Source organism: Myxocyprinus asiaticus, chromosome 7, assembly GCF_019703515.2.
Source record: "Myxocyprinus asiaticus isolate MX2 ecotype Aquarium Trade chromosome 7, UBuf_Myxa_2, whole genome shotgun sequence".
Taxonomy (NCBI): Eukaryota; Metazoa; Chordata; class Actinopteri; order Cypriniformes; family Catostomidae; genus Myxocyprinus; species Myxocyprinus asiaticus.
The window spans coordinates 54,046,935-54,069,947 of record NC_059350.1 but is presented as its reverse complement, the minus strand read 5'-3'; the positions used below and the strand labels follow the sequence as shown (position 1 = coordinate 54,069,947).

The following is a 23,013-nucleotide window of genomic DNA, read 5'->3' as shown; positions in this document are numbered from 1 at the left end:
AACTAAACTAAACTACACTAAATTAAACTAAACTAAACTACACTAAACTAAACTAAACTAAACTAAACTACACTAAACTAAACAAAAACTAAACTACACTAAACTAAACTACACTAAACTAAACTACACTAAATTAAACTAAACTAAACTAAACTACACTAAATTAAACTAAACTAAACTACACTAAATTAAACTAAACTAAACTAAACTACACTAAACTAAACTAAACTAAACTAAACTACACTAAACTAAACTAAACAAAAACTAAACTACACTAAACTAAACTACACTAAACTAAACTACACTAAACAAAAACTAAACTACACTAAACTAAATTAAACTAAACTAAACTAAACTACACTAAACTAAACTAAACTAAACTAAACTACACTAAACTAAACAAAAACTAAACTACACTAAACTAAACTACACTAAATTAAACTAAACTAAACTAAACTACACTAAATTAAACTAAACTAAACTACACTAAATTAAACTAAACTAAACTAAACTACACTAAACTAAACTAAACTAAACTACACTAAACTAAACTAAACAAAAACTAAACTACACTAAACTAAACTACACTAAACTAAACTACACTAAACAAAAACTAAACTACACTAAACTAAATTAAACTAAACTAAACTAAACTACACTAAACTAAACTAAACTAAACTAAACTAAACTAAACAAAAACTAAACTACACTAAACTAAACTAAACTGAACTAAAACTAAACTCAACTAAACAGAAACTAAACTAAACTAAACTAAACTAAACTAAACTAAACTAAACTACACTAAACTAAACTACACTAAATTAAACTAAACTAAACTAAACTACACTAAACTAAACTAAACTAAACTAAACTACACTAAACTAAACTAAACTAAACTAAACTAAACTAAACAAAAACTAAACTAAACTGAACTAAAACTAAACTCAACTAAACAGAAACTAAATTAAACTAAACTAAACTACACTAAACTAAACTAAACTAAACTAAAACTAAACTACACTAAACTAAACTAAATTAAATTAAACTAAACTAAACAAAAACTAAACTAAACTGAACTAAAACTAAACTCAACTAAACAGAAACTAAATTAAACTAAACTAAACTACACTAAACTAAACTAAACTAAACTAAACTAAACTAAACTAAAACTAAACTACACTAAACTAAACTAAACTGAACTAAAACTAAACTGAACTAAAACTAAACTCAACTAAACAGAAACTAAATTAAACTAAACTAAACTAAACTAAACTACACTAAACTAAACTAAACTAAACTAAACTAAACTACACTAAACTAAACTCAACTAAACAGAAACTAAATTAAACTAAACTAAACTGGCATTTGCTGAAATGCCAATATTCCAACTGGACAAAACAGCAAAAAAAAAAAAAAAAAAAGAAGAAGAATTAAAAATGTGTAAAAGTATCTCCTCTACATTGAGACAGCAATCAAACCTCTTAATTGTCTTTTAGATAATTACAATACATAGATGTGATGCTATTTCTGATGTATTAATCCATACATCTATCTCTTTCAAGCATGCACTGATGAAAAGGGAGTCAAAGCTTAAGAGGAAATGATTTTGTAGTCCATCTTGGAGTTATTTTGATATCTGTCGTGGGGTGAAGGATCAAATGTTCACATACATCATGGTGGAAACCAGAGGATGCTCACAGATCCTGACAATATTCACACACTGATTTTACAACTTACCGAGTGATTATGAGGATTAACCGGCAGCGTCAACATGATGTTTATCTGTGAGAAGCTGAATGTCTATTAATGGAGGACACCTTGAGCACTAACTGATTAGAAGGAAACGGTTAAATATAGTTGACGCAATATCTATGCAATATACACTGAATATCTTCTAAGGTTTTCATTTATTCTTATCTTAGAGAAAACACCACGGAGCATCAAACACAAAGTGAGAATCGAAGTTCACAGGAAGTTAGATAAACCAAATGGAAATCCTAAGGGCATGGGTCGAACTTTAAATTGCTAACTTTTTCATAAACTTTTAATACCACTTTAAGACAGATCCTTCATCTTTTTTTTTTTTTTTAACACAGTTTTAATTGTGGTATTTTTAAAATAAGTTGAAAGCATAAATCAGAGATTGTGAGAGTTTTATTTTAGGTACATATGACTCAACACCTCTGTGACGAGGAGAAGGGCGTGGCCAGGCCGTGATGACGACGGCCGCCGCTGAATCAGCTGATCAGCGGGAGAGCGAGATAAAGGGGAGCCGGAGGCACCATTCAAGAGAGAGGCACGCGGCCGCGCTGCATGTGTCTGTGTTCGTTTATGTTTTATGTTGTTTTAAGTTAAGTTTATATCATTAAACTTTGTTTACTGTTCAGCCGGTTCCCGCCTCCTCCTTGCCCGTCCGTATACTGTTACAACCTCTATCTCGTTATTCTAATAAATGAGTTTGAAGTAATGTGATATGATTAGATGGTCAACATCAGTTATGATAACAAAGTTTGATTTTACAGTAAAATTAAGATTGGCTTAATGCAATGAAAATCTAATGAGAATAGCCACGACATTAAAGGAATATTCCGGGTTCAATACAAGTTAAGCTCAGTCGACAGCATTTGTGGCATAATGTTGATTACCACAAAAATTAATTTCCTCCTTTTCTTTAAAAAAAGCAAAAATGTATGTTCCAGTGAGATACTTACAATGGAAGTCAATGGGGACAATTTTTGGAGGGTTTAAAGGCAGAAATGTGACTCTTATAATTTTAGAAAAGCACTTACATTAATTCTTCTGTTAAATTTCATGTATTATTTTAACTGTAAAGTTTAAATCATTGTTTTTATGGTCATTTTCGTGTTTTAGGGTTTACAGTGTTATGTCATCACGGCAAAGGATTTGTAAAATAGCTTATTAAGTGATTTTATCACACTAAAATCATGTTAAAATGTCTTGTGTCTATACTTTTGAAACAGTGAGTATTTTAACGTTTACAGATTGACCCCATTGACTTCCTAATTTTTGTGGTAATCAGTATTATACCACAAATGCTGCCAGTTGATCTTAACTTGTATTGAACCTGGAATATTCCTTTAAATAACATTGCTGGTCATCTCTTCAAGAGATCTCCCTTTCAAACCGCATCAGCAAACCAAACTAGCACACAGCAGCGCATTTGATCTTCCCCTCATATCTGCTCTCCTGCTCAACTCTTGGACGCAGAGGTCGAGATTTGCTGGCGGCGTCTCATCTCGCTTCACCTGGAGATCTGATACCGGCCCTGATCTGCCGTGACATCACTTTAACATTTCTGTTTTTAGTAGACAGCGCTTGAGAATATCTCTCAGATATTATAGAAGGGTTTATGAGGACACCATAAATATGAATCAGAAAAGTTGTTATTAAAGAGCTTTTAAAGTTCTTTAAAGTTTCGAATATCTCATGACCTCATTTGAAAAAACACGCTTGCAATGAGTCAAAGGTGGCCTTTCAGTTGCATCCTATGCATTAAAAGTATGAGCATATACTATTGGAATATACCAAATATTTGCGCTCGCAAACACTTTTAGTCAAACTAGTGATTGAAACGATTGGACGGCTAATTTTCAATGGAGACTACATCATTTCTAGCACAAGGGTGTAGTTACAGCATCAACCAGCAGGGTCTAACCATCAATGCTAACCAGCCAAATGTCATTTCTTATTTCACTTTTCAGTTCATACATTTAAAAAGGCTGACAACTGACAAACTCCTTCACTTTAGGAGTGACACTGAACATCAACCTGCACTGTTTTTGTAAGTTTTTTTATATGTAAACAAAGAAAATGCTAGATGCACGCCTGTTGCATTGCCTTGGATCTCACTGTTGCGCTGAGTGTTTAAGGTGCTTTGTAAAGTTAAAAGAACAACTGTGTTTTGTTACATGCATTGTTTTTTTAACCTCCTGAGACCCGAGCGTGACTGCTGTGTGCATTTTCCATTTCCCTGTTGGATTTGTAACTAGTAGCACATAATAAAGAAGCATATATACACACAAATATATATATATATATATATATATATAATATTTTACAGCTAATAGTTTTCCTAAACATTGATGTCCTCATATGTGGACAGCCAGACTAAATTGTGACATTTTCAATAATACCAAGCTATAGAAAGTTTTTTTTTTTTAATCAGATTGTTTATTATGTTTCAGGAGTGTTGATTATTCATGTTTTTGAGGCGTTACAGACATTACATCAGAAATTATCATAATTAATTCTGATTCAAAGTAATGTCCAGCATCATCCAATCACTGTCAACCATGTTAAAATAAAATGATACATTATAAATTCTGAATCTATGTACTGATTATCATTGTCACATGTCTGTCAAACATGTTGAGTGATCCAAACATCATCTGCAGCCTGAAACTGAACTTTTGATCAGATTTTAGGAGTGAATGCACTTAACTGCATAGAGAGCTATAGGATGCTCCCTTGCTCCCTATTTAGTGAATGACTTAACCTCCAGTGTGCTGTCTGTCTGCACTGGTCTCAGAACAGTTTGAAATGCACCTTATTTTCATCCTAACTCCATATAAAGCTTCTGAAAGACACATTTTTCAGTTTTTGGATGAATACATTTATTCTTAATGTGATAATGTACAGTAAATATAGGAATGCATTTATTAATGTTAATGAATAGAAACGTATTGTACAGTGATAAAATATAACAAAATGTATATTAAAATGAAGCTAAATGACCCTCAGATGTGTTAATGTTGAAAGTTATTCAAAATAACAGCTAACATTTTTACAGGCATTTTTAACTTTTGAGGGAATAATGTCCTAAAATCCACGTATGTGGACATGATGTTTATCAGCGCACTGATGTGCGAAAAATGTATGAATGTTTTAAAGCGGCATTCCAAACGAAACTAGAGACACTACTCTTTACACCCAAACAGGTTTCAATGAAAAAACGTAAAGAGATTTCTGACCAGAGGCACTTTTGTTGACTCTGCGCCCATAGAAGTGCTTCAATGAAATCGACGTCATGTTGTTGTGTCATGTGACTTGGTGCACCAGAAGTTTAACCTTTAAATGACAGTCTAGAGTCTTGTGAACAGTATTCAGTCTGTTTAAATTAATTTAAATTATGCATTAGGTATAGCGAAGCCAAAATACAACGTCCACACATGTGGATGCGGGGTCACGGGAGGTTAATGCCAAGAATGCAGTCGCTCTGAACCCTTAGCGTTTGTGTACAATATTAACCCAAAAGCATGAACAGATGCACCGATTGACAATCCACTGGAAATAGTGCACCTATTGATGTACAACTTTCAATGTGCTATGCTTTGGGAAGCACTTTAAAAATGTTTTATGCAAACTGTGACGCTCTTAAAGAGAAAAAAATGGATAAAGCATGTTAGAGATGTGAACCTGTGTGGTTTAGTAGTGAGGATGTGCGTGTACCTGTTATGTCTGGTTTCTGAGGCATGAGGAACTGGAAGAATGTGGGTTCTGACAAGCCTTTCACGTTCCTCGCTGTGATCTCGACGTTGTAGCGCGTGTTCCACTGAAGCGGCTGCAGTAAAGTGAAGTCATTCATGCCTGGAACCAACTTGGTCATCCACTGTTCCTCTTTATCCTGCGAGGAGAACATGGAAATATTACTCTGTTGAAAAATACAGCATTTGTCACCGGCACAACATGATAACAAAGCTTTTTGACTAACTTAACCAGCAAGATTACCAGAAAAACCATAGTGGTCCACCAGCTAGACCAACACTAACCAGCATAAACCAGCCTAGACCAGCATGGCAATTGCATACTGTTCCAATGATGATTAAATTAATATCTTATAAGAAGTTCCAGTCACTTTTACACCATAAACAGACACTGCGCACTATCTTTGTGATACAGTATCTGTCTATGTGCATTTTCTAAATATATAACCTTTTAAATTAATCCCATTAGTAAGCATCTGTCTGTGGGAAGCAGGTTTTCTTCATCCACAAGAGATTTCAAAACTAGCACAGCTGAACTCACAATCTGCTTCTCTATTGGAGCATTTTAGAAAAGCACTTTAAAGAGATTTCACTTTCCAATACTGATTTGTTTTTAGAACTGCTGGACTCTGATACAAATCCAACTTCAATGAAAGTTTCTCAAGCGATTGGTGGAAACATACTTCATGCCTCTGGAGATAATACTTTCCTTTAATTTACTTTTGTGCACCTTTTAAGGGCAAACTTGGGTTGTTCTCTGTCTAACGGTAATAGATGTAAGTTTGGTTACCAATTATCCACTTCAAAGGGTGTAGTATTAAACACCAGAATAGCTTCCTTCCAACACTTTCATCTGTAATGATATTAAGTGGTGCTCTGCTGACGACAGACTGCAAAGGAAAGTTAGAATAGATGCTTTAGAGCTGATGCAAAATGTAACAACACTTCAACCCAACATGAGTACTGTAAATAACATTGTATCCTAACCGGTCACTGCAGCGCCAAGCGCCAAGCGATTAGACTTCTGACGATCGCTCGGATTCTATTTCTGAAGTATTTTCTGTGTATCCCCGCCCACACCGAAAAATCATTGGACCACAATTCACTCCTCATGAATATTAAACATAAAATATTAAAGCCTCAAAGTCAAAAGGAAAAACGAAAAAAGTATGTGCATTATACTGTAGTTATTATTTTGCATAAAGAAAATGGCAATTAAGCACATTTAGCATCCAAAATCTCATAACCGTAATGAATTTTTTTTGTTATCAGCATAAAAGCAGTATGTAACACAGTTCAATGGAAAGGAGGCGGCGAGAACCAGCTTGATAATATAAATAATATTTTAATAATGAACTTAACCAGAGGGCAAACACACACAGGTGTCAGACAGCTGCCCGTAACTCTCTCTCTGTCGCACTGTCGTCTCTGGTCGCCCTTATCCCTCTCGGGCTTAATCAGCCTAATTAGGGGCCAGGTGTGTGGAATCACAACCCGGCCCCACCCTCTGACCTGCCACATTCCTCCCTTGTTCTCTCAGGCCGGGGAGCCACCGGCATGACATATCACCCCCCCCACCCCTTCCGGCCCCGTCTGCCGGCAGGTCTTCCTGGAACTGGGGAGGGAAACAGCAATAACAAAAACACGGTACATATACACCGTAACGGTGATGATACCAGCTTAAAATATAATAATAATAATATTTAAAAGGAGAGGGAAAGGACAACGCGGAGCGGCAGCAGGAGAGAGTGAGGAGAGAGAAAGAAAAAAAAAACATAATTTACTCGCCGGTTCTCCGATACGCCGTAGCCTGGTCCTCGGCCACTCCTCCATCCTCTGGTGGACGACAGCCACGCCTACCCGGGCAGATTGGAGGCAGTCCTCCGGCCCCTGGCGGACGGAACGCCCTGCCGCGTTTTCGGTGGATGGTAGGGGTCTCCCCCACCCCTGGCAGCAGTCCTCCCGCTCCAGACAGTCGGCCTGGAGCCCATCCCCGCTTGCAGTTGGTGGTCTCAGACCCCGCCACATTTCAGCGGCTGGTAGGGGTCTCCTCCACCCCTGGCAGTGGCTCTGACCGCTTCAGGCGGTCGGTTAGGAGCCCCTCCTCCCCTCGCGGTTGGAGGCCGTTCCTCCGCTCTCAGCCGGCCGAGCTCCTCCGTCCCCCAGCGGATGGCCGCGGCTCCTCCATTGGGGTGGATGGTAGTGGCAAGGACTCTACTACGGCACATCCCTCCTCCTTCCCTGGTTTCGGCACCAGTGTAACACAGTTCAATGGAAAGGAGGCGAGAACCGGCTTAACAATATAAATAATAGTTTAATAATGAACTTAACCAAAAAGACACAAACACACACAGGTGTCGGACAGCTGCCCGTAACTCTCTCTCTCTGTCACACTGCCGGCTCCAGTCACCCTTATCCCTCTCGGGCTTAATCAGCCTAATTAGGGGCCGGGTGTGTGGAATCACGACCCGGCCCCGCCCTCCGCACTGCCACACAGTACAAAAAATATTGACATGATGAGAACTGTGGGAAAATGTGCTTTATTGTAATGAATATTCGATAGATAGGCTACTGCAAACTAAGCAAAACAAAACAATAAAAAATATTTTGTGGTATAATATGCCCCAGACATGTTCTTAACAGTTTTCATAAGATTCAAGGACGAGGACTTAGAGCGCACTAGGAATTGGGCATTCCAAATTGGGGAGAAAAGGGGAGAAAATCAAAAAACAAAAACAAAAATACATGGGGCAGGGGCACCTCATGGGGGCAGCCATGTTAGCATCACATGACCAGCTGAATACTACTTGCTTAATCTCAGTAACCACCCTGTTATTGGACACTTTCATTCATGGATTAAATTAATGCTGGATTGCTGTACATAGTGATGTTTTATAATGACACTGGTAACTGAAAACTACTGTTTTTGAACGATGCAGCATCCGGGCCACTATGTGTCAGTGTAAACCAATGTAAGCCACTTCAACACACTTAAAATATTACTGAGTGCACCTTTAAGATGTTTTGCATTGTGACTATTTTTTATGAAAATTATTTCCCAGGTATTTTCCCAGTCAAATATCTCATAACTGTAATGAATATAAACTACAATACAATGCATATTTTTGTAATCAGCATAAAAGCAGTAAAAAAAAAAAAACAGCTTTGAAAAGGTTTCACTGTGTAAATAAAATGTGTGTATTGTGTAAAACAAACACTCAAGTTGAGTCTTTCCATTCTTTATAGCTGTGATGGACAGGAAACCCCAATGCAGTTCCATTGTAGAAAATGGAAGTTGAAAGCGTTCCAACACACTCCTTCAAGAATCATTTCTCTTTAAGCAAATGAGGCCACTGCGTTTTTGCTTTCTCATCCCCCCCCCCCCCCCCCCACACACACACACCACACACACACACTGTACAATAGGAGGAGGAAATGGCACAATTTTGCTCGAGAACATCACAGATTCAACCAGCCACACGACTTGAGGCAACTGGAATCCACCACCCTGACGGATAAACCGACCAGCGTGCTAAAACTGTCACAAAGATTAACTTGAAACTGTGTGAATGAAGCCAGAACACACTCTACACAAGTACACAAATGTAGAAGCGAATGCATTGCAAGCATGCTGTCCCATTGTACACACAACATGAATTCTTGCACCAGTGACAAACCTCAGTACTCAAGGGGGCGATAGAGTTTCCTTCAAATGTCTGTGCCATTAGCTATAAACATGTCGACGGTTTATCTGACTTTAATTAACTTGCTCAGTGAGACCTCTTCAAACTGTTGTTCCACCAAGACAGCAGAAATTTGACCATACACTAACGTCCACTATAGCGCCCTTTGTGGCAACACTGAGAATGCAACATGCATTCATGTTGCATTATAATTTATGCTCTGACACATTACGTAAAGCAAGGACGGAGGAAATCGAGCTTGAGTAGCTAGATGGGTTTGCATTCATGTACTTTTGTAGAGTTTTGGGCCTTAAGCCCAAAGTATACTTCGGTTTTGATGCGAACGCTTAGCGTCTGTGTACAGTTGAACGCTAGCCTCTCAAAGTAATGCGTGCTATGACTGTTATGAGATACTGGACTATTTCTCTTTTTTAATTAAGGAGTTAAGACCCACAAAGATGTCTTTATAGTCCTTCAGCCTCGAGTTATACACTTGCAGGTATCTGCACATCCATTGTTGTTTTCACCTTCATTCCCTGTTGTTTAGCCGCAATAACATCTTCTAGTGCTTCCTCGAGACAGTAATAGCTCATCTGTGTGTTGCCACCTTCTGGACCCATTATTAAGTAGAGGTCGGCCGATAGTGGATTTTGCAGATACCGATAACTAAGGTAGTGTAAAAGGCCGATAACTAATTATTCGGCTGATAGTTTTTAAAACTGATTTATAGAATATAAAGAAAAATTCGTAGTCTTTCCACACTCTGACGAGCACAGACATACACTGATGAGCCAAAACTTTATGACCACCTAATGCTGTTGGTCCTCCATGTGCCGCCAAATCAGCGCTGTCCTGCCAAGGCATCAACTCTACAAGACCCCTGAAGGTGTCCTGTGGTATCTGGCACCAAGACATTAGCAGCAGATCCTTCAAGTCCTGTAAGTTGCGAGGTGGAGCAGCCGTGGATCAGACTTGTTGGTTCAGCACATCCCACAGATGCTCAATCAGATTGAGATATGGGGAATTTGGAGGCCAGGGCAACACCTTGAACTCTTCATCATGTTCTCAAACCATTCCCAAACAATGTGTGCAGTGTGGCAGGGCGCATTATCCTGCTGAAAGAGGCCACTGTCATCAGGGAATACTATTGCCATGAAGGGGTGTACCTGGTCTGCAACAATGTTTAGGTAGGTGGCATGTGTCAAATTGACGTCCACATGCAGGGTTTCCCAGTAGAACATTGCCCAGAGCATCACAATCCCTCCACCGGCTTGCCATCTTCCCATAGTGCATCCTGGTGCCATCTCTTCCCCAGGTAAATGGCACACATGTACACGGCCGTCCATGTGATGTAAAAGAAAACAGGACTCACCGGACCAGGCGACCTTCTTCCACTGCTCCAAGGTCCAGTCTGACGCCCACGTGCCCATTGTAGATGCTTTCGACAGTAAACAGTGGCTGCGTGGCCCCATACACAGCAGGGTGCGATGCACTGTGTGTTGTGACACATTCCTTCTGTAACCATCATTAAAATTTGACTGTGACTTGTGCCACAGTAGACCTTCTGTCAGTTCAGACCAGACGGGATAGCCTTTGCTGCCCTCACGCATTCATGAGCCTTGGGCACCCAACAGCCTGTCGCTGGTTTGTGGTTTGTCCCTCCCGAGACCACTGTCGGTAAGTACTCACCACTGCTGACCAAGAGCACCCTACAAGCCTTGCCATTTTAGAGATGCTCTGACCCAGTCATCTGGCCATAAAAATTTGGCCCTTGTCAAAATCGCTCAGGTCTTTACTCCTGCCCATTTCTCCTGCATTCAACATGTTGACTATGAGAACTGATGGTGCGTTCAGACCAGAGGCGTCGAGAGCGTCAAATCGACTGGAAGTCATTCATTTTCTATGGCAGCCAGCGTCTCTCGGCGGCGAGAAGCGGCACATCCTGGGCGAGTCCGTGGCCATCAAGTCTTGGGCATTGTGGGTGTCAGAGGAAAGTTCAAGTTCGGGCAACATTATGGTAATGAGCTTTGACGCGGTTAAAAAAAAAAAAGATGCGTGGACAAAGGTGTCTGAAATTGTTGGTGTGCCAGATGAGTTGATGATGTGGATATTATGGTTTATATAATATTATATATAATATATTGCATGCTAATTTTGGCGCCATAGCATGCAAAACCGTGCTGCCTGATCAATCGGTAACACATTTATACCATCAGCGTTTGTCTTTTATATTTAATTACTTTCTGCCATCGATCAATTTCTTACTTTCACTTTTAAAAGATTTCATGAGGATATATGCTACTTGTGATTTGTTGGCAAAAAGATACCGGTCGACATGTCTGGATGTTTTGCGGCCCCTTTAAATATAGTTCACAAAACCAAGCATTCCGAACGAACGTTGCCGCCTATTTCAATTACGTCAGAGCATCCACGAATCTTCGATAGCATTGTTGGCAGGGCAACCAGAGCGAATTTTGACGCTCTCGCCTCCTCAGGTCTGAACGTACGGTGATTGTTCACTAATCATATAATCTACCCATACCTTGACATGTGGCCTTGTTAGGAGATGATCAACCTTATTTGCTTCAACTGTGAGCAGTCATAATGTTTTGGCTCATTAGTGTACTTCATTTACAGCATGCCGTTCCGTCTTGTTCACGTTCGAATGCTCAGCCTGTCAAAGCACGTTGTAAATTCGATAATCACCCCGACTGATTCAGTGAGTGAGTGACCTGTTTTAGATCAATGAGATCAAGGCTCATTTGTGAGTCATTAAAAACAAACAGCTCATAAGTGTTATTTGTTCGTGAATCAGACTGAATATCAGTGCAGGTAACACGGTCAGAATATTTTAGTACCATGTTCAGTCCACTTCAGCGAAAAAATGCAGACATTCTAGAATCATTAACCAAACTGAACATCTTGGAAATCATTTTTCAAACAATTCTAATTCAGAACCAATTCTCAATTCCCATTTGCACATCTAGTTCACTTATTACAAGGAAAACCCACCTGAAGTGAGTACTTTGCTCAAAGGCATAATGTTAATACTTCATAGATGTCCCCTTGTGGGGTTCGAAGCTACAACATTTTGGTTAGCAACCCATGTTCTTCTTTGATTAATGGTTGTTTGATGTGTGAGTACCCACCGTTTTGTATTTGACAATGTACTCTACAATCGGCATTCCTCCATCATCCTGTTTGATGAGTCCCAATCTGTAGGCCTTCCCGACCCCCCTCTGTCCGTGCACTGTAGGTGGGCTTGGCTCGCCTGGAGGAAAGAGAGAAATCAGACCAGAAATAAGTCCAAATTTGAGCTTCCTCCAGAAGAAAATGATGTGACAGCTACTTTAAACTATAAAGTTATTTATAAACTACATGAAGACACATTATAATGATGAAGGACCCATTTTATCTTCCACTTTTAAAGTCTTATTAAAGTAACATACACTGCAGGGGCTGGAACAATTGAATGCTAAAGAAATTCACTTCATAATCATCTCAGCTGATACAATTACATATGCCACAGTAAAAAGCACCAAGCCTACTGAACAAAAGGTGTGCAAGAGTTTAAATACATCCATCTGACAGTGAAGAGTTATAAAAGGAGAACAGAGCATAAGCTCTTTTTCAGCCGTCTTGGTTCTGGAAGTATTTATCCAGATTTCATAAAGTACTTAAAATAAGAGAGTTATAAACCATGAACCAAACCAACCTGCTTCAAGGTGAATCATAACAATGCAAACTTTGATGTGAACCAAAAACAACAAAAAAATATTTGAAAATTGGACAAAAAGACAAAGATGAGGGATTGAACTACAGTCCCATGAAGCATTGTGAATGATGTAATCAAATTAAAAATGACTGAACAATATAAAACTATTTATTTAAAGTTGTTGATTAAAAGTATAGAAATAATAGGTTTTAATTTTATGTATAATATATAAGTAGTTTGAGAGTGTAGGGAGAGCATCATGGAAGTGGGCGGAGCTGCGGAGCTCTTTTGACCACTGATTAGTGGATCTTTCTTCAGGATTATGGGTAGTGTAGTTCTTCACCAGGAATTCTGCTTTTAAACATGATTTTTTTTAATGAAGTTGAAATAACGTGGACTGATGGCTTCAACAGAAGCATATACCATCGATTAACAGCCTCAGAGCTCATGGTAGGTCTTTAAAGGTTTATTAAGGTTTCTAAGTTATCGTTAATTGTCAGTTCCTCTATGGAGAAAATGAATGTGATTTTTACTTTGGAACCAGACGGTTGCACTCTATGGAGGGGCTGAGAACACAGAGGAAATGGATGATTACAGAGTGGGATGTACTCACGTATGGGTAGCGTCTGGAATGTTTCTGTGTGGCTGAATTCTCCCTGTCCCTTTCCATTGACGGCCGCGACTCGCACCTCATACGTCGTGTTGGGCTCTAGGTTAGCCAGAATGACTGTGGCTAAGATGGACATGTAATCAGAAAGAAAGAAATAATATATGGGTTTTCATACTTGATTCTGATCTGGTTTGGTCAATGGTATTCAATAAATATGCCCACTGCCCATAGCAACACGTTATCACTGACCATTCATCCAGACAATCTATGTTTCCTACATAGCCAGCTGGTCAATATTGTAAATTTTATATAGAATAATCTATTCTGATTGGTCAGTTCCTTCTAAATAATGACCACACATCCAGGGATAAAGTGATATATCACCAATCATCTGGTATTCATCAGGTTCATCAGAACTCCGACACAAAGCAGAGGTTGTAATTAGTTGTTTCTGGAGACTCCATGTCTCTTTTTTCTAACATAATAATGTAATTTTAACTCAAATTAGTATTTTTCATGTCGTGTATTAAGCTGGATAATGAGCAGTCAAAATAAATCATCGCAAAATAAACACCTTACAGAACTCTGACGCAAACCGAGGTGGAATTCAGCTGTTTCTGGAGGCTCTGCCATCTCTTACGACTCACATAATAACCATTATTTCATATCCATTTAATTATTTGTCGTGAGGACGCACACTGACACTGAATTGTCCTAATCAGCCGGGAGGGGGATAAAGACGAGCTGGAGACGCCAGTTCAAGAGAGAGAGAGAGAGAGAGAGAGAGAGAGAGAGACACGTTTATGTTTAAGTTCAGTTATGTCATTAAAATTATGTTGACTGTTCTGCCGGTTCCCACCTCCTCCTTGCCCATCCTGTGAACCCTGTTACATTGGTGCCGAAATCCAGGAAGGAGGAGGGATGTGCTGTTGTGGAGTCCTTGCCACTGCCGTCCGCCAGGGGAGGAGCCACGGCTGCCCACCAGGGGACGGAGTAGTCACTGCCGGCTGTGGAAGAGTATGGTCCTCACGGCCCAGCCACGCCCTCCTCCTCATCACCTCCTCCTTGCCTGTCCTGTGAACCCTGTTACATTGGTGCTGAAATCCGGGAAGGAGGAGGGATGCACTGTCGTGGAGTCCTCGCCGCTGCCGTCCACCAAGGGATGGAGGAGTCGCTACCGGCCGCCGGGAGTCAGAGGAACTGCTGCCATCCACCAGGAAGGGAGGAGCCGTTACTGTCCGCCAGGGGTCGGAGGACTCCCTGCCGTCCGCCAGGGATGGAGTGGCTGTCGTCCGCCAGAGTGCGGAGGAGCGGTTAAGGACAAGGTGACGGCGTTTCCAGGGACCGGCGAGCAAGTTTTTCTCTCTCTCTCCTTTTCTCTCTTTCTCTGTCTCACCCCCTCACTCTTTCCCTCTCCCTCCCCTCATCTCTCCCAGGGCTCCAGAGAGGCAGGGAAGACCTGCCAGCAGAAGAACAGCTGGAAGGGCAACACCTCCCCTCCAGGAAGGGAGGGGAGAACGTCAAGCCAGAGGACGGTGGAGGAGGTGACGAGGAGGAGGGCATAGCTGGGCTGTGAGGACACATGCCTGGCCACGCCCTGCTCCTCATCATACTCCTCCACGGCTGGCAGTGACTCCTCCGTCCCCTGACTAGGCTAGGACTCCACGACAGCGTATCCCTCTTCCTTCCTGGCTTTCGGCACCAATGTAACAGGGTTCAGAATGGGCAAGGAGGAGGCGGGAACTTGCAGAACAGTCAACAATACTTTAATGACATAAATCAACTTAAACAAACATAAACACACACACACACACAGCAGCCGTGTGTGTCTCTCTCGAACTGGCACCTTTGGCTTGTCTTTATCCCCTCCTGGCTGATTAGGACAATTCAGCACCAGGCTTGCGTCCTCATGGCCCGGCCACGCCCTCCTCCTCGTCACACACATATATATATGTTTATTATCCAAGCACTTTCTGTGCTATTGAGAAAATTTTTTGAGGAATTCTATTCAATTCTATACTAGTTTTTTTCAGCAGGTCATGTTGTGATATGCTACCCGTAAGGCCATGGCTGAGAATTAACATCAGGTAACTCAGTACTAATAAATAGGCTGTATTAATGTGTGCAATCAGTGTAATATCCAGCATGGAATATGGATTTTAACATCACAGTATTATGGAAACACATCTAAGACCTTGGCCAATGTAAATGATTGTCTTCATTAATTTACATGAGACAGCACTAATAAAATTAAACACACTCAGTGACCGCAGTTACTGTACTTAGTAATTTGCCGTCACAGAACATCGGGCTCTTAATTAAAAATCCACAAAGAATATGTTGATATAACTTAAGTAATTACACTCCATATTTTAGTTTATCTAGTAGCCGACCAGAGAAAATGTTTTCAAGGCCGACTTCTCTTTGAATTTTCACTCGTTTAGTGATCTGGTGTTGAACTCTTAACAGTCTTTGCTTCATAATATCAAAGCTCTTAAGCCCAAAGTTATGCATGCATGAAGGCATCTATTTGTTATCGGCTTTTTATGCTACTTTTTTTTTCTTTTTTTTTTTTTTAGCAAATAAACATTATTTAAAGGCTTTGTTTTCTGTCTTGGCTAATGGGCTCTTAATGAACAGAAACAAATCATTGTAAGCCCATTTCTTAGACAAAAGTCAAAGTAGTTTAATGAACAATCCGATAAACTCATTATCACCTGCGCTACTTTAGAAAGTGAAAATGTGCTTGGTTGCACCAAACATTACCATTTATGTCTGTTGTTATATCTATTGAGGAAATTTAGGAGAAACATCTGAGACAAAGTTTAGACATTCCATTAAGTCCAATGATCAACCTCTGAGCAATCAACACCAGCACTTCACATTTCATGTATTGCTCATATGACACTCACTCTGAACTCCATGTGATCTCATCGTCCTCCAATCCAGAGAGCTTGTGTCTTTGTAATTGACAATGTAATAGCTGATGGGAACGCCTCCGTGTGAGTCAGGTTTCAGGAAGGTAACGGTGGCGAGACGCTGGGAGACGGCGGTGAGGCTCACTGAGTACGGATTCGATGGAACATCTGAAAAATGGACGACAAATGAAACAAATGTGATGTTTAATGAATATTTGCATTAGTGCGATGAATGAAAATATATCATCCATGATTCTTAACATCTTGACTCATTATTTGATCAGACATTTTCCACAAAATTGGTAAAAAAAAACAAAAAAAACAAATGCAAAATAAACAGCTTTATTTCTGAGATGATAACTGGATGACACTTTTCGAATTAAACATGCAAGATAATGAGGTCATGTGATGAAAATGTAGCATACCATTAATTGAAGCATTTATCGTTACATACTGCCAAACCCTAACCCTAATGAAATGCGCTGGAATGGAAGACACATCCCCCCTGTCAACTGAAGGCACGTGCACCACCACCACTTTAAGGCTGTATATTTTCATCATACTGCATCTTATAAGTAGCCTTATGTGTAAAATGCCACTTTGTTCATGTGTTTAGTTCATGATCTTCTGTGTATATGTTTGTATGGGTGTTTGAGAGTATGTATTAGTGTGTGTGCATTTGTTCACAGTAATATTCTCTTGGGCTCAATGAAGTCCGATTTGGCGTGAACTGGTTCTCTTCATGGCATATTACACAGCTCTGGTATATATGAGAACTGTACTCTGGTAAATTAGTGAGCTCTCTAGTAAATGATCAAGCACTATGGAAAATAATTCAGTTAAATTAGCAGTAGCCATATCTAAAGGATGTCGATAGGGAACATTTGAAGTCAACATGACATCAAAACTGACTACATTAAATAATCGTACTTATTAGGGACCAAGCCGCAAAGTCTATGGGCGCCCCAAGAACCGCTTGGAGAAAAGTTGTGAAATTTGGCACACTTGTTGGGATGGGCCTTAATAGTCTTCTGACCAATTTTGGGGTCTCCCAGATCAACCCTACAGCGCCACCACCAGTTCAAAGTTTGACTTTTCTTTTGCTTAAATATATCATTGACTCCTCGCTGCTACTTCTACAAACATTGTCTAATTTTCCCAAAAATTTATCTCAGATGATCTTTAAATCAAGCTGACAGAACAGTTATAGATGGATTTTTGATTTTCACAACCGTTACCAAATTACGACATAAGAAATCTAGTGAAGTCTACTAAAAACAGGAAATCAGGCCGTATCTCAGCAACACTTTGTCCTATCGAAACGAAAATTGGTATGCATCATTGCAACTATGATCTGAGCATACATGCCAAATTTGGTGAGAGTGCCACCTACAGGTCAGGAAATCCTCAAAATTAACCTTTTCACTTGTAACTTTTTAATAAATTGTCCAAAAATTCCTGATGGAAAAAAAATCCAGTCCCGCCCTACATTTTTTCTCACTAAATATGCTGATTCACTTGAAAATATATCATATTACAGAAGTAAAACAGGTTACGAACTGTGTTTCATGCTGAATTGTAAGAAAACATCAATGCTTAGTGTAAAAACTGCAAGTTTAAAAGCAGTTTCTCTGGTTCACATTTAGTCCACACTAAAATGTTTTAGTTTGAAAAAGCATTCACTTCTAAACTTTTACTACTGCCATACACACTAGACTGGTGTTTTCCTAGACAAAAAATGGAGTGTTTCAAAAATGCTCACCAATACCGCATACTTTGGAAAACAATGTTAGGAAATTGAAAATGAAAAAGAACCAAAAGCCCTCTGATATTCTATGATGTGACTTCAAACACAAAGAAAAAAGAAACTCTATATAGTCCAGAATCTCTTTAAACACTGTTAAACATATAGTGGAGAATATGCATACACTTAGACTTTGACTGAGGTAAGTTTAGTAGCTCCTCTTGAGATTGTTGAGGGTAAACACATACCTGCCTGTGCTAATATAAACTCCTGGTATCGAGCGCCGATGTTGTTTCGTGCTGTGCAGTTGTACCGTCCAAAATCCCTATCGGACATCGGAGTGACCTGATGAGAAACAGAATAGCAATGAAACAGTGAAAACAAAATAAAACAACAATAACAATAAAAACTTCATCCTTTAAACACTGAAGCAGTTTTATTACAGAGGTTGGTAGCAGTTTACACTATGTGTGGGTTGAATAATATTTAACTTGGTAAAACAGATCCCAATGTGCCTTTTCAATACATTCACATGGAAAAAGTAATGTGTATTTAAAACAAAATGCTAAATGTATTTCATTGCAATGTTACTGCACCTCCAGAATCGATCGTCCCTCTGCCGTATGAATGCGTATGTTACTAGTCCCTGGACTGGAGATGGTGAAGCGATCTCTTCTCCACAGCATGGTCGCTGGAGGGTTGGACTTCACGTCACAGCTGATGTTCACTGGATTTCCCTCCCAGGAGTAGAAGATGGTTTGGTTGGTCTGGAACTTTGGTGCATCTGGTAAAAGAGAAACAGAACCCTGATGAATAAAGCAGGTCAAACCAGCTTAAGATGGACAAACTGGTCAAACTGGAACAGGGTAATTGGTGTGTTGCTGGTCCAACATTGTATACCAGCTCTAACCAGCTTAATTAGGGTGTACCAGGTTAACTTTGGCTCAGCCAACTGGTAGTCCCGCTGATCAACCATCACATAATGAATTTCATGTAATGACACATCACGTAATACTGTACGTCACATAAAAATATGTCATGTAGAGATGCGTAACATACAGATAAAGATATGTCACATTTAATGTCACATAATATTTCACATAATAATTCGCGCAATGAATTTCACATAATGACACGTGTATGTCATGTAAAAATATGTAATGTTGAGATAAGTAACACAGAAATACATCACCTAATGACTCGTCACGTAAAGATATGTCACGTTATGATATGTAACGCAATGATACGTCATGTAATGATATGTCACGCAATATTTCACGTAATGTACATCACAAAATGATATGTCAAATAATATGCCATGTAAAACAATATTATGTAAAGATACATCACATAGAGATTCGTCACGTAATTATACATCACGTAATGTCACATAGTGATATGTCATGTAAAGATAAGTCACAAAATGATTCGTCACGTTATAATACTTCACATAATGATACATCACATTATGATACGTCACGTAAATTGACCTGTTAAGATATGTCATGTAAAGATACAGTACGTCATGATACGTCAAGTAAAATGACACATAAAGATGATTCATTACGTGACGTATCATTAGGTGACATATCATTACATGACGTATCATTACATTAAATATTACGTGACAAATCAGTTCATGATGAATCATTACTTGATTTATCTTCACACGACATATCTTTACAGGTCATTTTACGTGACGTATCATAACGTGACGTATCATTATGTGAAGTATCATTACTTGACAGATAATTTTGTGGCTTATCTTCACTTGTTATAATACTTCACATAATGATAAGCCCTGTGAATTAGAGTTTTAGCTCTCATTGGAGCTTCTGCATAAGCACTGAGGGTGTCTACATTCGAGAAGGCATCTTTCCTGTGTTATGTTGGCTTGCAGAGTTCCATTACAGAGACTGATGCTCGGCCCTCTGTCACAACTCAGCTGTAGAGAGGAGCTCACATAGTAAATAAATTAGTTCATTAGCACCTCAGTAATGCTTGGCTACCTCCTGCCACACTTATTCAGAACGTCCTTTTTCACACGTTTGCAGTGAACCCCCCACACTGAGCGTATGACATGAAGATACCCCCGCTGTGTTCTGATGGCAAGGTCAGCATTGTGCATTCTGTGTGATAAGCAATTGAAATGATTTAGAAGACGAGTCGCTTTATTCAATGAGTATCTCACATAGTTAGCATTTCCCCAATCTCACTGTGACAGTCGCAGTTGCACTTATCATATAGCTACTTAACGGTGACAAATGTGTAATTTAATTGATGTTGAGAAATTAAATGGCATGGAAATACAGTACAATAAAGTCAAACAATACCACAATAATACACGGGGCGAATTCATTCGAATACATACAAAGGTCATGCTTTCGTCTGTAAAGGAAACAAGTGACCCTGACAACTGTTTGGTATTTGAGGAGACGTAAAGTCGTAGACATGAAAATGAACAAGAATCTAAGGAATTATCGGTAGTTACGTGGAAGAATACCTTCCGTAATTGGCCCCACAGGAGGACATTTTATTCTTTTGATTAATATCCAGAATCGTTTTATGAGGCCAATAAAGAAAAATGGATGTATTATAATTCAGGGGAGTAAATTAATTATTATGGCCATAAAGGAGAGTGAAACATGCCGTAGTGGAAAGGCCATAGAGAAACTCTATTCCGGCCAAAAAAACGATTTTAACTCTCTGTTTTGTGTGAATCTGAGCATAGCTGAGCCAAAACGGCCTGTCAGATTATAGTCTGAGGCCACGTCCAAACTAATTCGGTTTCGGTCTCCCAATGTCAACATTTTCCAAAGTTAGGGTGCAAGAGAGCATTTCTGGAAATCACCATCTTCGGTGGAGAAAAACGGGATTCTTTTGTGGATGAGTGGCTTAAAATGTAACAAAATCGGTTTTAGTCATAACTCAATTTTGACAAAATGTGTAGTTACTGCGTTTTGTCTGTGCAGGGTCATTTAAGCATTCTCAACTTCCAAGTACCTGTGAGAGTATCATTTTGAAAGACAACTCTGGAGTAAAATTTAAAATATTTTGTGCATGACTTACATTCAATATCCAGGAACATGCTCTTCTGATGTCCTCCAATCCTGCTGAGAGCTTCACAGTCGAACCGACCCCAGTCTGAGAGTTGTACCCCACTGATGGTCAACATGGACTTTCCATGCCGTCCACGAACTTCCACACGCCCATCCTGACTCTAAATGAATGCAAACCAATTAATTCACATTACAGATACCAGTACTGCTACTGTCTGGCAAAACAAAAACAAGCAGGATCGTATTATGCGATAACTACAATGTTTGCTCTTTGTAACAAGCTACAATGAAAATAAATGGCTTTGTTCCAGCATTTTCTATAATTGTAATTTGGTCACGCTTTCTGTGATTGCAGTAGGGAATTTTGAATGTATGAAGATTTGAACAAGCTCATCCCCCAACGCCTACTTTAATGATCACAACACTTCATTCTCCGTGAAAAAATCAATAAGTGTCCACCCTCTGTTTAATGCCTCGGAGTAGTACAGAGTGCGCTGTGAGCGTATCTGGCTGATAGTACTGGAGCTGCTGTGTGTTTATTTGATGAGGGCTATTATTGTAAGATAGTAGGTGACCCGAATGCCTTCTATTTTTCATTCGCATTAATGCACAACATAAATTTTTATTCGGACAGCGAAAGCTGACGTTAGGCATGCACCTGCCCATGGTCTTTTCACGCCTGGGGAATATGATGCAAACAAATACAAACATGTACAAACATACAAATACACTTTAAACTTGTAATTACTTGTAAAAACCAGAATGTCTAAGCAAATATTGCTAATAAAAGCTTAAAAGCATTCCGTTTTAAATCCAACAAAAGCACATGTGAACACAAACACAGGACTACACAAGCCCTCACAAACATCCTTGCACAAAAAACACCATGATGCATTGTAAAACACCCTTTCCAGCTGAATGAATATAATAAACAGCTAATAAAAGCAGCTACCAGAATCATATTTCTCATTTTGTGGTGAAAGATATAACTATTTGTTTTATGACCTCCAAACATATATAACATTTCAGAACGGCCGTGTAAGCAGATAAAAGAGACTAATGCAGATGAGTGAGAAGAAACTGACAGTCTCTCTCTCCGTCTCTCTGGCACCACTTCGTCTTCGGCCAAAGCTCCTAAATGTTTGATATGCTGCTGGATCTCAGTAAGAAATCAGAACCATAGCATTGAGAAACAAGAAGAGACAGATAGAAGAAGAGCAAAGGAGAAGACAGACAGTCAGACAGATAGACAGACAGGCGAACAGACATTGAGATGAAGAGACAGACAGATAGATAGATAGATAGATAGATAGATAGATAGAGAGACAGAGGGACAGACAGACAGATGAACAAACAAACAGACAAATGAACAGATGGACAGACAAAAAGACAGATAGATGGACAAAAAGACAGATAGACAGGCAAACAGATGGTCGAACAGACAGACAGAAGAACGGAAAGCCGAACAGACGGACAAATAGACAGACAGACAAACAAAAAAAGAAAAACAGACAGACAGACAGATAGACAGACTGACAGACAAAAGACGAACAGGCAGACGAACAAACAAACAGGCAGACAGACAGACGAACAGATGGATGGGCAGACAGACAGACAAACAGATGGACAAACAGACAGATAGAGAGACAGACGGACAGACAGGCAGATGAACAAACAGACATGAACAGATGAATGGACAAAAAGACAGATGGACAGAAGGTCAGACAGACAGGCGAACAGATGGTTGAACAGACAGACAGGTAAACAAACAGAAAGAAAG

General features: G+C 39.5%; 1 protein-coding gene across 2 annotated transcripts in view; it reads right to left on the bottom strand.

The window, feature by feature from the left end:
* The window catches only part of LOC127443365 (neural cell adhesion molecule 2-like), a 256,635-nt gene that overhangs the window by 9,892 nt on the left and 223,730 nt on the right, over positions 1-23,013 (bottom strand). For both annotated transcript variants that reach the window (XM_051701889.1, XM_051701890.1), the window contains exons 9-15: positions 21,244-21,394; positions 18,771-18,958; positions 18,423-18,519; positions 16,425-16,598; positions 13,516-13,635; positions 12,337-12,458; positions 5,470-5,644 (exon numbers count right to left, since the gene is read on the bottom strand). In XM_051701889.1, coding sequence (XP_051557849.1) covers positions 5,470-5,644; positions 12,337-12,458; positions 13,516-13,635; positions 16,425-16,598; positions 18,423-18,519; positions 18,771-18,958; positions 21,244-21,394 — 1,027 coding nt within the window. The remainder of the gene's footprint in view (positions 1-5,469; positions 5,645-12,336; positions 12,459-13,515; positions 13,636-16,424; positions 16,599-18,422; positions 18,520-18,770; positions 18,959-21,243; positions 21,395-23,013) is intronic.